General features: G+C 34.3%; 1 protein-coding gene across 10 annotated transcripts in view; it reads right to left on the bottom strand.

Annotated features, from left to right (window-relative positions):
- Positions 1 to 260: 260 nt before the first annotated feature.
- Positions 261 to 24,264, bottom strand: part of ERBIN (erbb2 interacting protein) — an 81,173-nt gene continuing 57,169 nt past the window's right edge. For 2 of the 10 annotated variants that reach the window (XM_032336104.1, XM_032336103.1), the window contains exons 18-24: positions 20,673 to 20,787; positions 18,473 to 18,656; positions 14,662 to 16,207; positions 4,831 to 5,040; positions 3,657 to 3,749; positions 3,121 to 3,195; positions 261 to 2,300 (exon numbers count right to left, since the gene is read on the bottom strand). In XM_032336104.1, coding sequence (XP_032191995.1) covers positions 2,193 to 2,300; positions 3,121 to 3,195; positions 3,657 to 3,749; positions 4,831 to 5,040; positions 14,662 to 16,207; positions 18,473 to 18,656; positions 20,673 to 20,787 — 2,331 coding nt within the window. In that variant the 3' untranslated portion in view covers positions 261 to 2,192. Of the gene's footprint in view, positions 2,301 to 3,120; positions 3,196 to 3,656; positions 3,750 to 4,830; positions 5,041 to 7,670; positions 7,791 to 10,282; positions 10,427 to 14,661; positions 16,208 to 16,357; positions 16,399 to 18,472; positions 18,657 to 20,672; positions 20,788 to 24,264 lie in introns of those variants that run through there. The other 8 variants (XM_032336097.1, XM_032336099.1, XM_032336102.1 and 5 more) reach the window with 8 other exon arrangements.

The raw sequence follows: 24,264 nt of genomic DNA on the forward strand, positions 1-24,264 counted from the left end.
CTTAAGGTTAGATCACTAATCAATCATTTTTTGTGGCAAATTTCCTTTTCCAAAATTACCTCTGTGTATCTGATGAGAGATAAAATAGCTGAAAATGTCACCATTATATCTATTTTATGTATTCCTTATTAAAAATAGAATGTGACTGAAAAATTGTCTGAAATTTTTAAAAAGTGTGCCGAAATTAGTATTTTAAAATAAACTATGAATAAAGGGAACACCGAGGCTCGTCTTAAGAAGCTGTTTGTCATTATTTTTTTAGAGATTACAACACGCATACAGTAAATGAATTTTATCAAAATACAGCACATTTCCTCTACTATATCCATAAAAATCAATTCCTATGTAAATAGTACTGAAAAACAACTAAAATGAGTTAAAATTTACAAAGAGTTGTTAAAGGGTTTCAATCAATATTATTAAAACTATACAGTACAATAACCAAGTGATAATATCTCGAAAGAAGTGCAATATTTGAGTTCACATCTTTTGAAAATTACTGCCTATTTATTCTGACTAGCAAGAAAGAGCGGGTTCAACTTTTTTTGCAAAAATAATGTAAATTGCCATTTTTGCTAGTCCTATAAAAATCTTAATTAAAACAAGGTTGAAGAACAAAGCATAACAGATTAAAAATTCCAAAATTATATTTCTTAGTAATTAAAAATGAAGTGCAATAACTGAATATTGCTCTAATGAAAGGCTCCAGGTTAGCCTTGACTAAAAACAGTTATTGGTCTTCTGTGGCACTTTTTTCTGGTCCAAATAACCATGCATTAATTCTTACCATTGCATGTTATTCAAATTTTATTGAATTACAAGACAGAACAGAAACAAATAAAGTTAATGGTTTGGATAAACAAATTGATAAACAACTATGAAATATTTGTTACACTAATGAGAACAAAGGCAGCTGGTGGTAAAACACTATTCTATTACACTGATACACTTAGAAACCCTTTAAAGACTCTGAAGTGTTGAGTTCACATTTAATGTTACCTTTAGGAACAGCCCTTTATTTGAATACCTTTACACACTGGTAGGCCTCAAGGACCCATCCCTTTGCTCTACAACTCTCCACAGCAATTCTCTATCACTGTGCCAATTTCACAAACTTACTTTGGTTTCCTAGCTCCATGCGTACTGTTTCCTTTTACTTTACCAAGGCAATGTGAGACCAAACAAAATCCAGAGGCTTTCCTAAATCTGCTTACACTTTGTGTTACAGCAACACAATCTTAAAACTGGCCATTTTAGTTTCATGTGCTGCTTAAAATAAAAATTATAAATTAAGATTAAAATGGAATACTAATTATAAAACAGATTGCAAGGACTACTATTTGCAAAAAAAAAAAATCAAGAGATTTCCATATCACAAAAAAAATGCATGGACATGCATCTACATAAGAGTTAAAAATTTCCTGTGACTAAAAAATTAAAAATTGAATCACCAGTAGCAAATGTATTGTCAATGGCTATGACAAGAACAGATCCTGTAGAGCTCATAAAATGCAATTACCGTCATTTTATTTCTTTAAAAAGACATTACATTTTTTATTGCATTATTTTATTAATAAAAACACATTAAGAGCTTTTTCAATCTCTGCTTCCAGATTTTTATAGGAAGTGACTGTTTTAATCTGGCCTTGGAAAGTGAACCCACCAGCACCACCTTCACCTACTCGCTCTTCAATTCAATATGCACATAGCAAAAACCAACACTTCAAATCTCTTGCCCACATTAAAAACAAGTAGTTTCAGCAGAAAAACATTAATACGAGTTGAATAAAAATAAGGGCACAAAAGCTATGAGACAGAAAGCTCTGCCATCTGTCTCTGGGCTACAATCAAGGCCAACTAGAGCCTTGCACAGAGTTCAGTCATGTGTATGAAATCCAAAAATAAACCTACAATCTATACAAAAACAACATATGTTTGTTTTTGTAGCCTTGATTGGTATGTTTAAAAACCTAACAAGAACTTTTATATGGTATGAATTCACCAGTCTCCCCTATATACTGTACAGTGGTTCTTTCCCTCTGACCACAAGTTCCATTATTTCATTAATGTACAAATTTGAACATAATTTTTTGAGTTCTTCTTTACATATAAAAATAGTCAAAATATTAATTTCTCCTGCAAATATCTTCCAATAAATCTTGCTGCCTTCCCCCTTTTTTTGTCCACAATTCTTATGAGGAAACCTCTCGTACAATGATGAGTTCTACTGTGTTCTGGAAAGTTTTTAGCAAGGACACAGCTTGTCCATGTTCAATATTGATAAAACTGTAGCCATTAGCCTAGAGGAAAGAAGAAAAATGTCTTTAAGAAAAACATTTCATAGTAATTTATTTGCATGTGTACATTTAAATATCTGCTGGTACTGCATAAACCTGACAGAAAATAAGAATCATTCTGGAAAATGATGGAAAACACATGCAGACTCCTGGGCCTTAGCCCACATCTACGAAATTAAAATCTCTGAAGGTGGGACCCAGGAACCTGTATCTTGTCTATGTTTTCAGATGATTCTTATGCAGCAACCCAATGTTAGGAAGCACCTGGCTAAAATACAGTGCCAGGTATGGTGTTCAATGTGTATGCACTAAAACATAAATGAGGTCACCAACATGCAAGGATACCAGAGGGCAAGGCCTACTCTTTCTATTGCCTTGGACCAGCAGGTAAACACTACACTTCTAATAATTTAGGCTTAACATTTATTGAGGTCTTACTATATACCAGACACATAGTTCTAAGTGCTTCACATTAATTAAATTCTTTAATTCTTTAATTCTTGTAACAAACAAAAAGCATCCTTCACGTTCTTATTTTCAAGAAGTTAACATTCCTGAACTCTAACAAAATGCTAAGATATACTGAATATGTATTAAAAAATATCAGTGGTTTTTCCAAGGTTCTAGGAAGAAATATGATCAACTATGAAAATATTAGAAAGTGGCCTATAGGAAATGCCACTATTTTCATCCACAAATATTTAGTGATAACCTTCACAAAAGGACTATTTTAAAAATCTGACATTTAATAATTACTTGATGAGAAAGCAGATCTTATAAAATGAAAAATTAAGAAAATAATAAAAAGATGTATCTTAGTTACCTGAATAATTTTATCCCCTGGTTGTAATAATTTTGATGCTGGTCCTTCAGGCTGTACCCTTGTTACAAATATACCCTTTAATAACAACAAAAAAGATAAACACTTAATGGAAAACAGTATGCATCAATGACAGAATAACAAGGAACAATTTTTCTTTGACAGTATATAAATACTTGAATCATAGCACGAGTTTTCTCACCATATTCTCTGAATATTGTTATTTTTGGTGCTGGTAATTCTGACTTGAGTATAATGACTTCTCTTAAAGTACAGATGTGCAGAAATATAATAACCAAATTTAAAAATCACTTCACAATGTAATGAACATTTAAACCTGGGGGTTTAATCTGTTTTCCTCAAACAATTAATTTGAAGTGATCATATTTCAAAACAGAAAGCTGAACAATACAGAGAGAAGTAAAAAAGTTGGTATCTGTCTACATTTATATAAGTACCTGTTAGATTTTTACTTATGTACAAGAGACAATAGAGAATAAAACCTTATGAGAATCTCAAGGACATAAAAACAAACTCACGTCATCTTCAGGTCTGAATGGATTTCCTCTGCCCCCAACACCTCCGGATATGCTAAACCCAAGTTCTGGATCCTTTTCAACTCTCACTCGAATCTGAATTAATATGAAAATAAACTATTACTAATATTTCAGAAAAAGCTACAACACAGTATTTAACTATAGGTAAAATATATAAAGATTCATCTAAAATAAATACTCAGCTATATGAAGGGAAACCATGACATGGAATATTATGTTAATGAGTTAGTGAGTTAAAGGCACAGCTAGGATTATAAAGCATAGCTCCTAACTTATCCTACTGCTATTTTACAAGGATAGGCAACCGATTACTACTGACGCTATCTTTTTTTTTTTTTTAAGGTATCATGGATTTTAATGATATGGAGCACACACAGTTACTATCAACTTACTGCCAGTTTCTATCTGTAAAACATCTAAATTACATAGTATCACTGTTTCCTGGAGGCTTCATAAGATATTTAAAAATCCCCGGGTGGTTGTTGGATATCAACTCATTTCCTGAACCCGTTTATATGCTTCCAAGACATTGGAACTGATGATCAGCTGATAATATTTTTATAACCACGCTATAAAAAAAGATCAAGAACTAAACTTGTTACAAAATACTCCTTTCCCCAGAGACTAAGCCAAAACGAACAAAGCACATGTTCTCTACCTCACTTTCTAACAGTACTATTTTATCAATAAACTATAAAAACGTGTAAATGTATGATTAGTCACTTTTTATGTACTTTGGAAGACTGAATTCTCAAAATAGTTTGGAGGATAGTCAAATTTCAAACTCTCAGTATCAAACAACAATAGTAAACCATAATAGGCCAGTCACGTTTCATGGTCTCCTATTCATATTCCTGAAGAAGATCTAATTACTGGAGTCTCATCAAATGGTTTTTTATAAACAACCACCTTAGGAAAAAAAAAATCACATCCAAAACCCTGAATCCTATGTCAACTAATCAGAACACAGGGGATCATGGAGTCAAGTTAAACCATTAAGTCTGACACTGTATAAACTTAATATGAAACCAAACCTTTCAACAAATTGGTAAAACTATGTTAAAATTCTATATGGATTTATTGCTAATAGTTAAATATCCTATGAAGTACATTAAAAGCTTAGTTTCATAGTTCAAATATTCTTGATTATTCTTACCTCTTGCCTTGCCAGTTCATGGCCTTGTCTAGGAGGACAATGGGGCTGTGTATATGGAGGCTGGTGGGCCACCTTCAGCATCAAGTAATCAATTAGTTGTTCTCTAGAGGGATGCCTTGCCACAGAAGCCTGAGGAAGGGGGTGATGTATTTGACTATAATTTGCCTGAGGCCTGAGGGGCTGGCCCATCTGTCCATTAATCAAAGGCATCTAAGAAAAACACGAAGTGTCTTAAAATGACCAACAATAATCTCTCATTACAAATATCTGGATTTTCTTCTTGGAACATTATAAAGCACTAGAGTTTAACATTCTAAATCGCACAATATCAAGCCACTCACACTATTTTTTTCTAATTTTGCAGTTTTAAAAGAAAAAAACTATCAATTTTAAACTTGCTTAAACGCTTGCAGATAGATTTTCACCCTTTAAAGGTTTCAAATGAAAGGAAATACTTTAAAATTTAAAATTTTAACATTTAAAATTATCTGCTTTTCTGTTCAATATGCATGGACCTGTTTTTCTTATAGCAACCAAAAGTTAAAATGGTAATTATGTCAAAATTTTAAAATTTAAGCCCATTAAAAGGGTAAATTTTTCCATCTCACATATACACAGAAGATGCATTTGTTCATGTTTTCTTCTGAACAGAAGTAGCAATTTCTGTGGTAGGATTTTTTTCCTAATCTGACTCTATTTCCTTTTATTTCTTTCTTTCCAGAATTAACAAGTTAATGCTGCTATATGGTAGAAAACTAATTTACTTCTTGAGTGTGTGTAACAGTTGGCAACTTTTAAACTCTCTAAATGTTAGTTCCATAAACCAGTAATCACAAAATTTAAACCTTAACATTCTATTTTACTTTTTGCAAGCTACACAAAATATCTTGAGATAAATATTTTGTTGTTAAAGAATTATCCTGTTTTGGGGCGCCTGGGTGGCTCAGTGGGTTAAGCCTCTGCCTTCAGCTCAGGTCATGATCACAGGGTCCTGGGATTGAGCCCTGCATCAGGCTCCTTGCTCAGCAGGGAACCTGCTTCCCCCTCTCTCTCTGCCTGCCTCTCTGCCTACTTGTGATCTGTCAAATAAATAAATAAAACCTTAAAAAGAAAAAGAATTATCCTTATTTTAATGCTTCTCCTCGTTTAGACTGAATCTGAATTTTACACTTAAAATCACCTTTGTGCAAATGTGGCTAATTATGCTAGTATGAGGAAACTATCTGAAAAATAAGTTTACATTTGGATTATAAATATTTGCATATAAAGAGAATGCTATATAGAAGGGGAGATATTTTTCAGAGATTAATCATTTAAAACTTCTTACTGATTATCAATAAAAAGGTGATCTTATTCACAAGTGAATTATAGAAAAACTGTAAGAGAAATATTGAAAATTAAATTATCCCCAAAAATTATCCTAAAATTATCCCAAAGTAGAAAAGTTTGGGAAAAGATTATGGTAATTGTTTCATAACTACATGCTCTTGTTATATGAACCTTGCTGAAGGAAACAAAGAAGTTAGGCTTTAGTGAACATTTTTACTTTAAAAAGTTATCTTTTTTACTGTGTTACACTTCAGAACTTAGTTAATTCTGGACTTTGGAACATTACAAGTTTCCAACTGGAGATTTCTAACAGAACGCAAAGATATCATCACTCCATGCCAAATCTTACATTGATTGGAGAAAAAGTGAATGAGGTACTCTATTATCCTTATATCTTTTTTTAAAAAATTGTGGTTGTTTACTAATTGAACATGGTAGATTTGAAGCAATTATCTGGCAGGAGCCTTTAATTGGTTGTGTTGTCACTTTATTACTTCTGCACAATTCTGTGGACTGTACTCACTCTCTCCAAGCGTGTATCATTTACTCCTATGTGCAGATTCAATACTTTTCTTCTGGGGAAAATTTTCCAAACAATAATTACTTCTGACCCATGCTAAGACTGCCTGATACCTAGACTCTGAGTTGTACCTGACATTTTACATCAATGTTAAACATACCCATGGAAAATATTAAGCTATCATTAGTAGATGGCTCAGGAAAATAAAAGTATGAAACAAACCAATAACCTAAACTACAAAATGTGATATTAAAAAGAAAAAGAAACTGAGTAACATAGCTCAATTAAAGAAAAACAGAAAAAAAGGGTAACATAGAGTTATGTATGAACTTATGTTATAGGGCTGGGTACCCACTCTCAAGAACAGTGTGGAAGTTTTTATAGAATACATTAAGTATGCTTCAAAACTGTATTGGGCTATACTAGGAATATGGAATTAGGAGAAAGAATAGCTGAGAGAGAATATTAAAGGAAAGAATTATCAATCTGGTGTTGGTGACAGAAAAGTAAATTTTCTAAGTGATGCTTTAGTTACAAAAGCCATAAGAATCCGATCATCATCTACTCTACCACATACAAAAAGTCTTCCAAGGTGATTTCTAATTACATTTAAAGTATTTTAAAATGCCTTTAATAATAGTAAAACATCCTCAAATGAAGAATTTAAGACAGGTTCATCTTTAATTCTCCAAAAGGTTTGCTATCAGGATGCTAAAAAGCCTCAGTCTGAAACAATAAAATAAGCAGATGACAGTAGAGAAATAATAACAATAAAATAATTTTCCACGGTGGAAAAAAAGCATTGACTAAACTAAGAAATAACAGAGTAAAAATCTATTTCATATTTCCTAATTAGTTTTTAAAAATCTTTACTAATCAAGGAGGAAAAGTCCTCAAAACATTATTTTTACTGTTAAGCATAGTTATTTCCAGTTCAAAAGCTATAAAACAAGTTCAAAGAGATGTCTTCATTTATTTCCTGAACACCTACTTTCATCAAGCTGTCTGGAGGAACATCTTTGTGACTAAGTGTAGCTGACGAGTAGTTCGGCTGTCCTGAAAGGAATATATCATCTTGACAAGGATCTCCTGGACAGGATGTCTGGGGATGCTTCAAATGAGGGGAAAATAAAAAGTAAACAAATAATGCTCTTTCAGATGTGAAACCAAAATGATGATGATGACAATTGAAAGGAGAGTAGGAAAAAATATTATAGGTAGTGGAAAGATGAAGAACCAAGTCAAACATTATGATCATAACTGCCATCAATACTAGTATCTTTATGATGGACATTAACTAAACTTGTTGTAATCATTTCTTTATATATATATAAAAAATCATTATGATGTACACTTTGGACTAATACTATATGATATGCCAATTATATCTCAATAAAACAGGAAAAATATCTCAGTACATTCAACACTGTTAAGCTATTTCTTCATGATGTATTTAGTTTTACTTATAGTAATACCTAGCTTTTAACAATGTGAACAATTTAGTTATTAATAAAAGTTATAAGTCCCAAATTTTAAGAGCAACTAAAATTTACTCCTGTTGAGACTATAAAAAGTCTTTTTTTCCCTTAAAAAAACCCCACCAAAACTGCTATTCTTTTAACAGCACAGTGCCCACCAAGATTTTCTTATTAATGATGGGCAGTACCAATAAACACACAGTCTTCTAAAATTCACTTAAGCTTAATTCTATCACACTAGTATTGGACAGCTCAGTATTTTTAAAACCAATGTTTTGATGAATTTTTTAAAAATTAACTAGAGTTTGTATTTTTGTATGTCAATAATATCCTTATAGTTTATCTCACTGATAGCTTTAGAGAAAAACAAACTCAATAGCTCATTGTCTCTGAATATATTTTTTTATAATATGCTAGGAAGCAAGATGCCCATACTTTTCATTTTAATTTAGTTCTAAACACACCCAGCTATATTTTTAAAAACTGAAGGGACCGTGATAAATAGCACTATTGTTACTTTCAAAACAATATGTGGCTAGCAACACAGCTATGTATACACTACATCATCATTTTGAAAAATAATCTGAAATCTACTTCATTATGATATGGCACAGGATACACATAAGCCTAAGGGCTTTGTGACTTAATCTAAGAAACTTTATCTGCAATAGAGCTATCATGTGCAGTTTAGTTGCTGGTTCAAAGCACTGATTAGCATTTTTAGATTTGGTTTGATCTAATTTTGTGTATTTATGCAATGAATATTTTGCCTTCCTTCCCCATTTTTGAGATGTGCTTTCGGAATGCACAGTAATCAACTTAGGTCATAGCTTGAAGTTTAAATTCAAGCCTGAATATGTAACCTTATCTAGTTTTTAAAAGAACAAATATGTTATGAATGAAAAAGCAAAATGCAACAAAGTCAAAGGCTATGAGTTTAAGAATAATAAACAAAAAATACCACTGTTTAAGAGTTTGGAAAAACAATCGTTCCAGATGACAATCAAGATTATTTGAGTTAATAAAAGCCCCTGGTCTTCACTCTGTGGTTTCAGCTGGAATGAGTACCAGAAATTCAGGGCTTAATAGCTATCTCTCTTCTCTCTCCATTTCAAAGTGATAAATTACAAAACAATTGCTAGGACTCTAACACAGAAACAGATGGCACAGCAAGAAAGGTGAGGTCCAGCCACAGCAAAGTGAATCCGGGAGACCACTCTTGTCCTAGAACACAACAATGCAAAGCCAGCAGTGTATTAAAAAGGGGTTGGTGATGAGGACCCTTGGGATAAGGCAAGGATCCAGAAGTAAGCAGAGTCAGTATGGAAATAAAACTAGGGGAAAGAGACAAAATCATGTTGTAGAAGGAGAAAAATCTTTTCAGAATGGAAGGTAAGGGGAAGAAATAAATATTTATTTATAGGCCATGCTACCACCTTAAGCTGTTATGAAGAGAAAAATCTTAAAATAGAGCCATACCAGAGTTGTTCAGTTCTTTCTCCTTCTCTGCCGTTCTTATCACCTACCCTTAACTTTCATTAGAGGAATAAACCTTCCTTCTTCATCATTAATGACTACACTGAAACATGTATAATAAAGGATTTGGGTTTTGCCTTTTCATTGGTACTTATTACAATTTTTCCAGCCTTGTATTTAATCAGATTCAGTGAATTGTGATTAAACTTACTTCCAGGTAGTGATTCTCATTTGCCAATTCTAAATTACTAAACTAAAAATTATTCTTCCCCACAACACTTCTGTGTACTATATATATAGCACAACCTTCAAACTTGAATTTTGGAGACTAACAAATTTTATTAAGCGAAAACACCACAAAGCATAATAATTAAAAAAAACAACACTCGGTTATTTCAATTGCTCATCCCTATTTACATAAACAAGAGTATATTACATCCTTAGCTTATAACCAAAGAAACTTAAGTGATAAATACTAAATCAACTTTGCAGGGAGTTTCAGAATTAAGCCATGGAAGAACTAGAAGGTAATCAAGATATCTAACCCGCCATAAAAACTTATTTTCTAGAAATGTGAAAACAATAAAATGTGGGGTTTTTTTTTTTTTCTTCTGTGTACTAAAAGTACTGGTCTACTGCAGGTACTCACTCGAAAAATGTGCCCACCAGAACCTCTTCCGTCTGCAACACTCAAGGCAAGGCTGCCTTGGCTGCCATGCAGATCCCTAGAGCTGCCATAGTGAAAGTTGCTTACAGCAGTAAAATTGGAATTAAAGGACCTTGACAGCATGCTCTGAATAAAGAGGGGATAGATTTAACAGAGATTAGTGTAGCATGCAAAATTCACAAGACATGTTATGTACAAAGACGTATTTATAAGTAACCCCAATACCACACAGGAATATCATGCATCAAATTTTAAGTGCCACTGCAAGAAATTGGCACTATTTACCATATATTTACATGACAACATACACATATACACATAAACTACATGTAAATCCAACCATTCACATGTTTAAACACTAAAGAAGAAAGTACAAGCAAACAGTGCTTTTATGATGCTATCATTTCCTTTACTCCTAACTCATCTTATTAGAAGTTTGTCAGAAAAGAGAAACTGATGCCATACCTAGACGTATGTGTACATATGTAGTTATATATGGAACACAAGCTAATTTTTTTATAAAGATACATTTTTACCAACCAGTTATTTCTAACTTAAACTGGATTTCTACAGTCTGCTTCATTTTATAGAATTTTATGTCATTATTAAATAAATGGAGCATTTAAACATACATACATTCATAGCATAAGTCTGCAAAACACACCTGGCTCCTGACCACTATAATTTCTAAAAAAAAAAAAATTACCTTAGAAATTCCCTTAGAAACATGTCTAAGGTAATTTCTTAAAAAAATTCCCTTAGAAACATGTCTAAAGTTAGAAAAAAGTTGAACATATACATAAAGTTTTAGGATATAACAGAAGGCTCCCACTGCTCTATAGTCAACGGGAAAAAAGTTAGACAATGTACTTTTAAAAACGGTTTCTCCCATTCATATAAATAGATACTTAAGATTTCATTTTAGGAGTAAGTGGCATTTGCTGCTTAAACTTGGAAGAACCACTGATGAAATCCTTACACTGATGAATCCCTTATCACCAATCCCAGAGCTGCCTGAGAAATGAACCTCAATAAACACAATGCCTGATTTTCATTTTTCCTGCTTATTAATCCCCAGAGCTGTTACATGCTCTTCCTTTGTGTGGAGTCCCTGAATATGAGAGTCTTATGGTCAAACCGAGAGCAACCATATTTTGAGCATGGCTTGTTATCAAGAAATACAGAAATGGCTAACAAGCATTTCTATATTATTCCTAGGGAATACATATATGTTCTGCAGATTATGAAGTTGATCTCTAATACTAAGAAAACTTAATGTGCCAAATTACAATGTACACTTTTGGTTTTTTTGTGGATTCCAAAGTAATGACTAAAGAAAAAGCTAAACTTAACAGGCCATGCCTATGCTTTCCCAGACCATTTCACAAGCAATTAGGACTTGGCAGAGGAAATTCAGAGATACCCAAAACATTTTATTATAATGTAAAAATAAAGAAACTATACACACAATCACAGATAGAAACATAAACAACACACACTGAAGTACTACAAATAGTTTTATCATGTTCTTAACTTGATGGTCCAAATGACCCTTTTTAATTATATGTAGATCCCGGAACAAAGCTTTTTAGGACATCTTTGAACATATCTAGAGTTTTTGTAAATATATCACTGACTAAGAAGGCCGAAGCTCAGAATAGGTCCAGGCCTGTGAATTCAGGACTGTGCACAGACACCTACATAAAACTGCACCCTGTCACAACACAACACATTTGTGCAGAGCTCAATTAAGGAATATGTCCTGGGCACTGGTTTTGTAAATAAATATGTCACTGACTAAGAGGGCTGAAGCTCAGAAAGGTCCAGGCCTGTGAATTCAGGCCTGTGCATAGACACCTACATAAAATTGCATTGTCGAGGCACCTGGGTGGCTCAGTGGGTTAAAGCCTCTGCCTTCGGCTCAGGTCATGATCCAGGGTCCTGGGATAGAGCCTGCATCGGGCCTCTCTGCTCAGCAGGGAGCCTGCTTCCCCCTCTCTGCCTACTTGTGATCTCTGCCTGTCAAATAAATAAATAAAATCTTAAAAAAAAAAAAAAATTGCACCCTGTCACAGCACAACACATTTGTGCAGAGCTCAATTAAGGAATATGTCCTGGGGACTGCTATTCACTCCATGCTAATATTTGTACAGTAGCAACTAAATGTGGAAATTATCATATTATGTTAATGATGTTCTGGTTGAGTGCTTCTTACCAGAATTATTAATTTAATTAGATAAGTCTTCAGAAGGATAAGGTGAGATCTATTTATATGTTTGGGTTCCAGGTATAGTTTGTTGCAGTGAAGGGAAGGAGGAGTTACTAACAGAAGGTTAAAAAAACAAGTAAGCTGCAATAATTTATCTATTTTTTTTTTTTAAATTAATGCTAAGCATTAAGGAGGGCAAAGTAGCAACTTCTGATTTGGGGACTTACTTCTAGAGGTGGGGCAGGCATTGTGAAATATTTTCAAATATCTACTAGACCATAAGAATTATGTTTGGGGGAGGAAAAGGAATTGCAGAGAAGCAAACAGATTCCCCATTCACCCTCCATCATTTTTAACCAATGCTTTCAAGTTTGGTAGTCTAAATCATGTTGCTCTGTGTCCTCACAAGGCTTTTCTTAGTTTCACTGGACTAATCCTCACCTCTAAATTATCAGTGGGCAAAACTGGGAAATTACTGTCATGTACTCCTGAAGTAACTGAATGGTCAATTTCTAAATATAAAAAGCAGAGAGGTACAATGAACAAAGGGTAGCTGCTACTTGCTTCCTATGTACTCAAGTCTAGGTACATCTCCATCAAACAGGAAAGTACTGGGAGAACAGGCACCTGAGATAACAACTACACAGAATATAATGATAACCGAATTCATCTCTTCACCAAATCTGCTCTTCATTCTCTATGTTGGCATTTCCAACAAACAGTTATTCAAGGTACCACTCAAGCTTAATTCCTTTTCCTCAGACACTTAATAGAGGAATATTCCAATCACAAGTAAACTATTCTAGAGTCTGTTTCGAAACTGTCTCTTGAATTCTTGTCTTTGTCTCAATTCCATCAATACATTTCTTATTTTTAATCAACTTAACTATAGCCTCTTCCTTCTCTTCAAAACAAAGCAAAGCAAAACAAACCATACCTATAGCCCTTCCTCCTTCTAGTTCCATAATAACTCCAGGAGTTTTGTTACAAAACAGCGATGGTACTCCTTTGCTTAAGTAATTTCCAAATTCTTGGGGCACCTGGGTGGCACAGTGGGTTGAAGTCTCTGCCTTCAGCTCAGGTCATGATCCCAGGGTCCTGGGATCAAGCCCAAGTTGGGCTCTCTGCTCAGCGGGGAGCCTGCTTCCCCCTCTCTCTCTGCCTGCCTTGTGATCTCTTGTCAAATAAATTAATAAAATCTTCAAAAAAAATAAAAGTAATTTCTAAATTCCTTAGAAAAAGCACACAAGTTCGAAGAGCCTCAACAATAAGTACAGCTACAGATGAGACAAAATGGATGAGTATGATTCAAGGCCATTAGATGTTCAGCTATTTTAAGGTGATAGTATTGAAAAGAGCTAACAATGGTAAGCAGAGGTTCATGTGAATTGATACAGGGTACTAATCGTATTTTAGGCATTCATTTTTGAAAAACTGGACCTAAGGAAGTTTTTTAAATGACTAATTGAGGTTGTATACATTTAGCTGTTTTTACAAACAAATAAGCTAAACATGATCTTAAGTTATTTTACCAATGATTTCCAAACTTCATTAGAGCCAAAGACATCTGATTTTAGATAGGTCAGAAATGCAGTTCAGGAAAGTCAAGAGTAAATGCCATGCTAGAAGCCATCTGTGTCAGTGACAGTGTTAGTCTTAAAACATTGACTGGGAAAAAAAATCTTAGATAAAATATTTACATTTAGGATATTTCTTGTTATTGTGCTAATTATATAGTAAGACTACTATTTTCGTACACATAGTTACATAACCAATAATTATTAATAGATGAGAGAGGGAGATCAGAAAATGCTAAACAGAGGTATACATGTAGATGCATGTATTATTTACAGTATGTATGGCACAGTCTAAAAAAGATATACACTAAACATATGAAATGCATTTTAGCTTATCAGGAAACACTGGGGAGTAAGAAACAGAAAAGAAGCATATCCTACCATCTCAGTTGTTTTGAGTCTGGCTAAGTCTAAACTTGAACTCTGTTGTAAGTACCAAGAATAAAATCCTCAAATATAAGTATATATTCAGTAATTCAGAGTATCTTGTTTCACCTTAAGAAACAAAGAATACCAAATATTTTTAAGAAAAATAATTTTATAGAAAGGAAAATAAAAAATTCATATTTAATTACCTTTTCTAACTTTTTGGCTTCAATGTGTCGTAGTACTTGTTCTCTCCAATCATGAGGAACTTTACTTTTTCCTGGAGGATCTAATAAAGAATGCTCAGAACCAACCCTTGCATTTGGTCTTTTTGAAGGACTAGTCCGTGAATAATTAAAATCACTAACGGACATAGTTCTCTCTGGTATTTCACTAATGGAGGGTCGAGCACTCTGAGGCCTTGATGTATTTGGACCATCGATGCTATATGTTCGTGCAGAAAGAGGTCTCTGTGATCCTGACATCACTGGAGTTCTTCCCGCTGAATGTAACTCTCTGTATGATAAATATTCTCCTTCAGGAATCTGGGCCCGCCTTGTGGGACCTGATTCACCAAGATTTACAGAAGCTGTAGAGGAAACACTACTTTGTCGCTGAATCGTAGTTCGAGTTGCTCCAGGAATGAGTCGGTCGTTTGGTGAGATGGCCCACATTTCCCCGTGTCTTCCTGGACCAACCCTCTGATGTAAATGGTATCCAGTATTAGCCCGAACATTGTTATGGTTAGAGAAATTCATATTGGCAGAATGTTTAGCATAACTATGACTTTCTGTGCTCTCTGATCTAGGAAGGCGCTGAGGAGGAAAACCGACATGATCTATTTGGGGATTCTGTTTGGTGTGCCACAGAGTGTCCTTAACAGCAGCACTGCTACTGTACTGGATGTTATACTGAGGAGGACCGTACATCTGAGGCATAGGTTGTGGGCCACTTACTGTGGGGCTTCTTATTATATTTGGCTCTTCAGGATTATGATTTGAATCAAACTTGAAAACTGCCTTTGTACCTGATATTAAATCAGTAGATGAAGAAGAACCAGTAAATACTTGCAATGGTTGATCATACAAAAGTGTAGCAGACTTGCTCCTGACAATATTTTTTCCATCAACAGTAGATGTTACTTTAATTGTCGCACTTGGCTGCTGTGGTCCATTATCACTAAGAATGTCATAGATTTTTAACCCTCCAGTCTCCATATTAGTTATACTATGAGATTTCACAACAGATCCAATTGGCCCACTTCTCTGAGGAGAGAGATCTTCAGTGCTTTTGGAAACACCCATATCAACAGAAGAATCAGTGCCATGTGGTTCAGTCCTCCTAGCAGACTGTGGAGTTTCCTCAGAATGTCCATTTATCTTATTTACACATTCCAGATTAGAATACTTATTTCCATTTTCCAAGGGCTCAGCTTCTCCTTTAGAATTAATGCTTAAAAAGTCTGTTCCAAGCACTATATCCTGTGTCTTTGATCTTTCCACTATCTCTGGTTGAAATGTATCATTAGTTACAAGTTTATTAAGGTTCATATTGATATGGTCTAGTTTGTGAGATTCATCAGATGTGGCTGCTGAGTCAACACTTTTCTCAATAAGAACCAATCGCTCTTCAATATTCAAATCATATTCAGGTAAGTTAATGTCTTTTTTATCATGAAGCTGGAATTTTTCTTCTGTTGAATGATTTAAAATATCTCCATTTTGTAAGAGGCTGTTAAAATTTTCATCTTCTTGTCTAAAACAAAGATAATTTTATCACAAACATCATAAAGCTCAGGTTCTTTTTCTTTATTTTTAAAGATTTTATTTATTTATTTCACAGGGATCACAAGTAGGCAGAGAGGCAGGCAGAGAGAGAGAGAGAGAACCAGAGAAGCAGGCTCCCTACTGAGTAGAGAGCCCGATGTAGGGCTCTATCCCAGGACCCTGTCAAATAAATAAATAAAATCTTAAAAAAAAAAAAAAGTAGGTAGGTTATACTAAAAATATAAACTTATAGAACTCAACAAGAAGTTAGTTTTTTTTTTTTTTTAAGATTTTATTTATTTATTTGACAGACAGAGATCACAAGCAGGCAGAGAGGCAGGCAGAGAGAGAGGGGAGGAAGCAGGCTCCCTGCTGAGCAGAGAACGCTATGCAGGGCTCAATCCCAGGACTCTGGGATCATGACCTGAGCTGAAGGCAGAGGCTTTAACCCACTGAGCCACCCAGGTGCCCCAAGAAGTCAGTTTCATTGTATGGTGATTTAAAAAATAAAACTAAACAATACAGACTGAAAAAAATCTGAAGATCAAAAGCAAAACTAAATCTAATCACTCTTCTAAGTTATTTCATTGTATTTGGCAAATATTTATAAATGTGCTATTTTAAAATTACAGAAAACATTTTATTTCTGCTTTGTGGAAATAAACCTACTTATATTTCACACAAATATGAAATCATATTTGTGCCCTCTTGCACAAATATTCAAGTTATGTTTAACAAATATTCCTTAGGATTGATCTTCCCATTAGGTAACAGACTATATTCATTACAGAAATACAACAAAGTTGTGGATATATCCCTTTGATACCCTTTATTTCATTACCCAAAAAACATGATTTATAAAATACTAAACTATTTCTCAACAAAATACTGGAAACATTACTTCAAAATTAATCATTATCTTAACATCTAAGAGGTTATAAAAATTATTCTACTACCACACTAGGTCTCAGCCTCAAATTCAGAGGGCAGAAATAATTATTCATAAGTACGTAATAGCTAAACTCATTTTGTGACATAAAATCTATTTTCCTTCTACAACAACACAAATCAGCACAAACAAAATTTGACTTAACTGTGTCTGGAATTTAAGAACCATTTTACTCTAAAAATTATCCATACAGTAAGCTTTGGGTTCAGTAGTAACCCAAATCTTTCTAATAAGCACCTAGCTGATACATTAACATGAAGGTAAAACAACACATCTTATTTTGATAGCCAAGTATTTTGAAAGCCCAAATAACAGTTGTTTTAAACTTCAGCTAATTTTAGCCTATAGGAATTAAGTCTTGTTTAGAGTCTGACCTACAAATTTGGGACTAATTCAAAGATACAGAAGTAGTTAAAAGTACTGAATGCCCTTTAATGGCACTCTTCAAAAATGAGTAACAGAGCACCTGTGTGGCTCAGTGGGTTAAGCCTCTGTGTTTGGCTCAGGTCATGGTCTCAGGGTCCTGGGATTGAGTCCTGCATCAGGCTCTCTGCTCAGCGGGGAGCCTGCTTCTCACTCTCTGCCTGCCCCTCTGCCTATTCGTGATCTTGCTCTCTGTCAAATAAATAAATAAAAATCTTAAAAAAAATGAGTATCTAAAAAATACCCATTTCAACCTGAATTACTCTAAACATGTTTGTTTTAATATCTAAAAATACTGTTACAGTGTCCAATTTTTTAATGAAGAGAATTAGAATATTTTAAATTCTTTCTTCCCCATTTTTAAAAGAAGTTTATTTTTTTAGTAATCTCTACACCCCGTGTGAGGCTTGAATCTATAACCTCAAAATCAAAAGTCACATGGTATTCCAACTGATGCAGCCAGATGCTCTTTTTCTTTCCCACTTAAAAACGTATTACAAATGGGGGCGTCTGGGTGGCTCAGTGGGTTAAAGCCTCTGCCTTCGGCTCAGGTCATGATCCCAGTGTCCTGGGATCGAGCCCCACATCGGGCTGTCTGCTCTGCAAAGAGCCTGCTTCCTCCTCTCTCTCTCTCTGCCTGCCTCTCTGCCTACTTGTGATCTCTGTCAAATAAATAAATAAAATCTTTAAAAAAAAAACTATTACAAATGAAAATGTAGCAAACCTAAATAAGTAGTGATAAAATGGGGAAGAAATCATATACTACCTGAACTACTTCTATAATATTAATTTGTGAAATCTGGTTTGTTTTAGTCATATATATTTATTTGCCTTATTATCTCTACTGTATAAATAAATTATTCTATTAAGATGTTCACAAACCTGATTTTGGAATTAATACCAATATGAGTTTGTTTCACTGGAGAGCAAAGTGAGGTATCTTGACTACTATCAGTGTTAAGAGAAACTGAATCAGACATCCGAGATGGAGAAGAACAGTTGCTGTTATTCTGATTGCTATTGTGTGTAACTTCATCCGATAATGAATCTGTATCCTTTGTATCATCTGAAATACAAAAACTTAAGCTATTGATAAAGTCACTAAGGATTTGCGTTTAATACTTTGCAGTAATGACAAATGACATTTATATTGTCCTGGTTCAATATATAAAGAATTCTATGGATTAGAAGATAAATAAAAGCACTTCTGAAAATTCAGTCCTAATATACACAAAGATTAAATAATTTAAAACTCATGATATCTTTAAGTTTTTGACAAATATAATCTGTTAAGATTATCCAGAATTTGATTCAGTTTTAACTACTGACAAGATTATATTATACAAAGTTTTTCTAAGGCCATCAATTAATTTTAGTGAATAAGGCTCTTCCACTCATTCACAGTATTTTATTCAGTAGGACCTACACCCAACATAGGGCTTGAATTCACAACCTAGAGATCAAGTATTGCATACTCTATGGACTGGGCCAGCCAGGTACCCCCTCATTCACAACTTCAAAAAGACATAAAAACAAAGAATAAACAGTAGAGTTCACAGCCTAGATTTGTAACCTGGGGAAGAAATTATTTCATGTAAGTATGGAATTGTTTTCATCTATTCTGAAAATAAAAATGGGCAATACAGTCAATTAAAAAAAACACCGAAGAAATCAAGAAAGTTCACAAGGTGAGCTCTCTCCTGCTATTTTTAAACCATTTCAAAGAATTATATATTAAAAAAATGATCAATATATGAGATGGCTTTTGTTTTTTATATAATCAGAAACAGACAATATTCATATGCCATTATAGGCAGGTACTATCAGAAAGTATTATATTTTTAAAAGTAATGATAAAAAAGATAGTAACTTGGGGCACCTGGCTAGCTCAGTCAGTGGGGCATATAACTCTTGATCTCAGGGTCTTCAGTTCGAGCTCCAGGCTGGGAAAAAAGCTTACTTAAAAACAAAATGAAAAAACGAAATGATTTAATATCTTTACAGCCCTGAAGACTTTTTAATGAAATTTTACCCACATCACAGAAATAGTATATACAGAGAGAGTCAAAGGAAATTATATGAATTAAAGGTATTTTTTCTGCTCCAAATATCTTAGGGGCACAGTCTGAGTAGTCTGGATTTTCTTTACAGTTGGGAATAATAGTACATGGGGCTTTCTATACTCAACTTTAAGGTATCTGGGCGCTGGAGTCTTAATTTTTAAAATACTGTTAAGCAAGATGACTTTCTTTCCCAGATATTATTCCTTTCTTTCCTAGATAAGTTCTTTACTAGATATTATTCTTCCTCTTCAACTTCCTTGTGCGGTTAGATAGCACAGTAAGCAGGAACTAGTAAGTACTCAAACACATATCACTATCACTATTATTATGAAAACCAAACTATCTAGAGGCACCTTGACGTAAGTTTCATTAATGCCATAAAGGCAAAGACTGGATGAATATTTGGTAGAGATAATACAGACACGTTCAGGCACTGGGGGGAGGAGTGAAGGAAGGGTGAAAGGAAGGGATAGATATCCTTCAAGTTCCCTTTCATGTCTAAGAAGAGTCAGAGATTCTATTACAAGAAAAAAAATGGCTGGGGTGTGAGGATGGTTTAAAAAGAGTTCCAGGACAGATAAAATAACAAGCATCTATTCTACATCAGGTATTGTGCTAGATCTGAGTACACTGAATAATCTAGCACATTTGATACTCACAAACTACTTCATCAGCCTCAATGTATGTCAAGTTAGATAAGTTCATATGCATAAAATTAAGCAGCTCAAGGATTACCCAACAAATAAGCAGCAAAAACAGAATCACAACACAGGTTTTTCTGTCTATAAAGCCCACGCCCTCATACATAACCTTGCATGAGGGAAGAGAAAATATCTAATAAGGGTCTTCTTTAAAAAACAAGAGGGATAAAGAACAGACCTTTTAGGAAGGCATATTTTAAAAATTGTTTCAAAAAAGTATTCTAAATAATATAATGACTTTTAGTGAAATTTATTTTTAAAAATTATAAATTTGATAAATTCAGCCCATTTCTATTCCTAGTGCTTTCAACATCTAACCTTTTTTGTTATTACTAAGAGCTACCACTTTTGGCTGGTTAATAGAGCTTTCAATTAATGGTGGTCGCATCTCTGCCATTTTCATCTCTTCATCAGAAGAAAGTTCTTCAGATTCCTAATTTAAAGAAAGAAGAAAGTATTTAAATAAACTTTGGTTTCTTTGAAAGAATATATATTAAGTCATAAGAACTTCAAAGAGAAAAGAATACTTAGAACATGGAAAAAACCTTTTTATGGTAACAGCAACTAAAACTAGTATATAATTTAAGTTTTTCAAGATATGGCAATAAAACTGTGGCAATTATTAACAATATGTCAAAGTGGCTATGGAATAATACTTCATGATAGGTCTTAATTCAAGTATATTAATGATTATAATGTGCCTGGTACTCTGCCAAGTGTTAGAGAAATAAAAATGAATAAAGCACAATCTCTGTCATTGAAAAACTCAGTTTAGAGGTATTCCAACCAAAAGTCTCTTCCTAATTCTCCCATTTATTCCCTCCAAAATTATCAAGTTGCAAGGAGTCAGAAGGACTGAGGAGTTCTTCCACGAAAATGAGTTAATGGCAATTTCTGACCAATTTGGAGAGAATTTTTTATTATTCTCCATGAATTTTTCTCTAATATTTGACGAAAGTCCCAGATTATCTGCCACTGAGTGATTAAGTGAAAGGCGTAGTGAACAAAAGGACCTGGTGGTGAACAACTATTTATAGAAATATTTTAACATTGCAAATACTGTATATAAAAAACAGAGCTTTTGCAGATTTAATTATTATTCCAAATGATGAAAATAAATAAATAATATGATGAAAATAAAAACTCTTAAACATTGTTCTGTTAAAAGTACTAAGACTTCCGGTTACTCGTAGATGACATAATAAAGATATGGACCAGGGTCAGAAAACTATCTCAGTAAAAAAGCCAGATCATAAATATGTTACACTTTGAGGCCCTTAAGTCTCTCAACTATTCAACTCTGCCACTGTGGCACTCAAGTAGCTACAGACAATATGTAAACAAATGCCTGTGGCTATGTGCCAGGAAAATTGAATTTCATCTGATTTTTCGCATGTCATGAAAGTGTCTTCTTCTGTTGATTCCTATTCAATACTTAATAATGCAAAAGCTGGGGGCGCCTGGGTGGCTCAGTGGGTTAAGCCTCTGCCTTCGGCTCAGGTCATGATCCTCAGGGTCCTGGGATCAAGCCCCACATTGGGCTCTCTGCTCAGTGGCGAGCCTGCTTCCCCCCTCTCTCTCTCTGCGTGCCTCTCTGCCTACTTGTGACCTCTGTCTTTCAAACAAATGAATACACTCTTTAAAAAAAATAATGTAAAAGCTGTTCTCAGCTTTCAAGCCATATAATGACAGGCAGTGGGCCAGACACGGGCCAAAGGTCATAGTTTGCCAAACCCCGTTCATGACTGTACTACAATGGAAAGACATTTCTAATTAGTAGAACAGGAAGAGAAAGTAAAGAGTGAAGAAAGAGAAGTGAGGGGTGAGGTAAGAGAGGAATGACATTCTGCACAAATGAAAGCATAGAAATAAGAGAAGGTATGTCAATTCCATGTAGCTGGAGCTCAGATAACTGCCAGGAGACAGAAAAGTTAGACTGGACTGAAAAGGGAAAGGTTATGCTCTTGAGTATCAAGTACGTGCTGGTCACTACTGGAAGTTGCCAAGCCAGGAGTTCATATCAAGTTATCTTTCAAAACGGTAACTCTGATATTAAGAATGCATGGAAAGGGGCGCGTGGTAGCTCAGTTGGTAAATGTCTACCTTCGGCTCAGGTCATGATCCCAGGGTCCTGGAATCAAGCCCTGCATCAGGTTCCCTGCTCTGCGGAGAAGCCTGCTTCTCCCTCTCCCACTCCTCCTACTGTCTCTCTCTGTGTCAAATACATAATATACGTAAAATACATAAATAAAAAATCTTAAAAAATAAATGCATGGGAAGAGATAGCAGCAGAAAGGGACCTGGTTATCCTAATAGTCCTAAAGGAAAAAAAAAAATTATCTTTAGGCAATGGCAGTGATGGCTGAAAAAGAAAAAAGGAATCTGACAGAAATTTAGGAATGAACAGAACCTAATGGTAGAATTAATGCGCAAAGAATGAGAGAACAGGAGAAGGAAGGGCAAATGGTCTTTCCCAATTTTGATACAGACAGTACTTTCAACTGCTGAGCAGACTTCCTCCAATACTACACCTGGCATCTGGGAGCTATGGCCTCCTACATTTCCTCACCTTTCTGTCTCCTGTGCTCAAGTCAACTAATGTTCCTGCAGTTAGCTCTTATTTTGTCCTTCCCCACTCCTTCCCTTTGGACTGCATTTTCTTCAATAGTTATGTTTAATGTAGATAATTCTTCAATTTATAATTTAGCTTTCATTTCTCTTCTGAGCTAAAGAGACACATTTCCAATGACCTACTGAGTATGTCTAATGGATGGTCCTGTTAAGTGTTCAAATTCCACATATTCAAACACAACCTCATCCTTCAAAGGCTCCTTGTTCTCTTAATATTCAAGTTCAGTTAATGGCATCATCCTATTCAAGCACAGTTGTGTGACTATTTCCTCTTCACTCCTTATAGTCAGGGATATTTCATACTAAATCTCTTACATTCTTAAAACTAAGTTCCAGTCCACATTTTCTAGTATTATTATAAAGAGTATTTATATAAATAAGTTATTTATATAAATAAAGCCCTGAAATGGGGAAATTCAGTAGCTGTTGCCAGATAACCCTAATACGTAGCTCTACCACAAGTATTGCTCTGCTAAAAGGCCTTCAGTGGCTCCTCAAAGACTACAGAACACTAAATCCAAACATTTTAGCATGGCTTTCCAGAGCCTCATCATCAGGAGCCAAACTACTCTACTAATTTTGTTTCATTCTACCACTCCAACCCCATTCTACCTACACTCAGGTAGATGGAACATGTTCTTTTCTACATTTCTCAGGTACCTCCCTTTTGCTATCATTATTCCTTCCATATTTTATTCAGTTCCCCTATTTCTGCTAGATGAAATATTACAATGTACAAATTAAATGGCTCCTTCACCCTAAAGCATCCATGGTTGTTCCTAGCCAGAAAATACCTCTTTTTCTAAATTTATGTAGCACTTAATATTTTTATCACTTAGTATTTTTCTTATACACTCAGCACCGTCTAACCTTGATGTATCTATATACCCATATATCTATTCTGCCACCATAGTTCAAACACAGTGCCTTATGCATAGAATCATACAAAATAAAGTATTAAATTCACTGGGACAAACCCAATAACCTTTTCACAAACTATGCTGTATTAGGTGCAATGTATATGATAAGTATATGGAATAATGTGATCCATTTAAAATACATTCACAAGCCATGAGGTTTCTTTCTAGTAAGTGAATACTAGCTTAATGGATAATCTTGAAGACAGATGATATGCTTTGAATGCATTTAAATTTTTCAGGAATAAAGATGCTGCTATGAACCCACAATATCACCTTTTCTATATACCAGTGTTCTGCAAAAGAACTTTCTATAATGATAGAAATGACTGGTCTGTGCAGTTCAAGATGGTAACCACTAA

The sequence above is a fragment of the Mustela erminea genome, chromosome 3 (assembly GCF_009829155.1).
Source record: "Mustela erminea isolate mMusErm1 chromosome 3, mMusErm1.Pri, whole genome shotgun sequence".
In the NCBI taxonomy this organism is placed as follows: domain Eukaryota; kingdom Metazoa; phylum Chordata; class Mammalia; order Carnivora; family Mustelidae; genus Mustela; species Mustela erminea.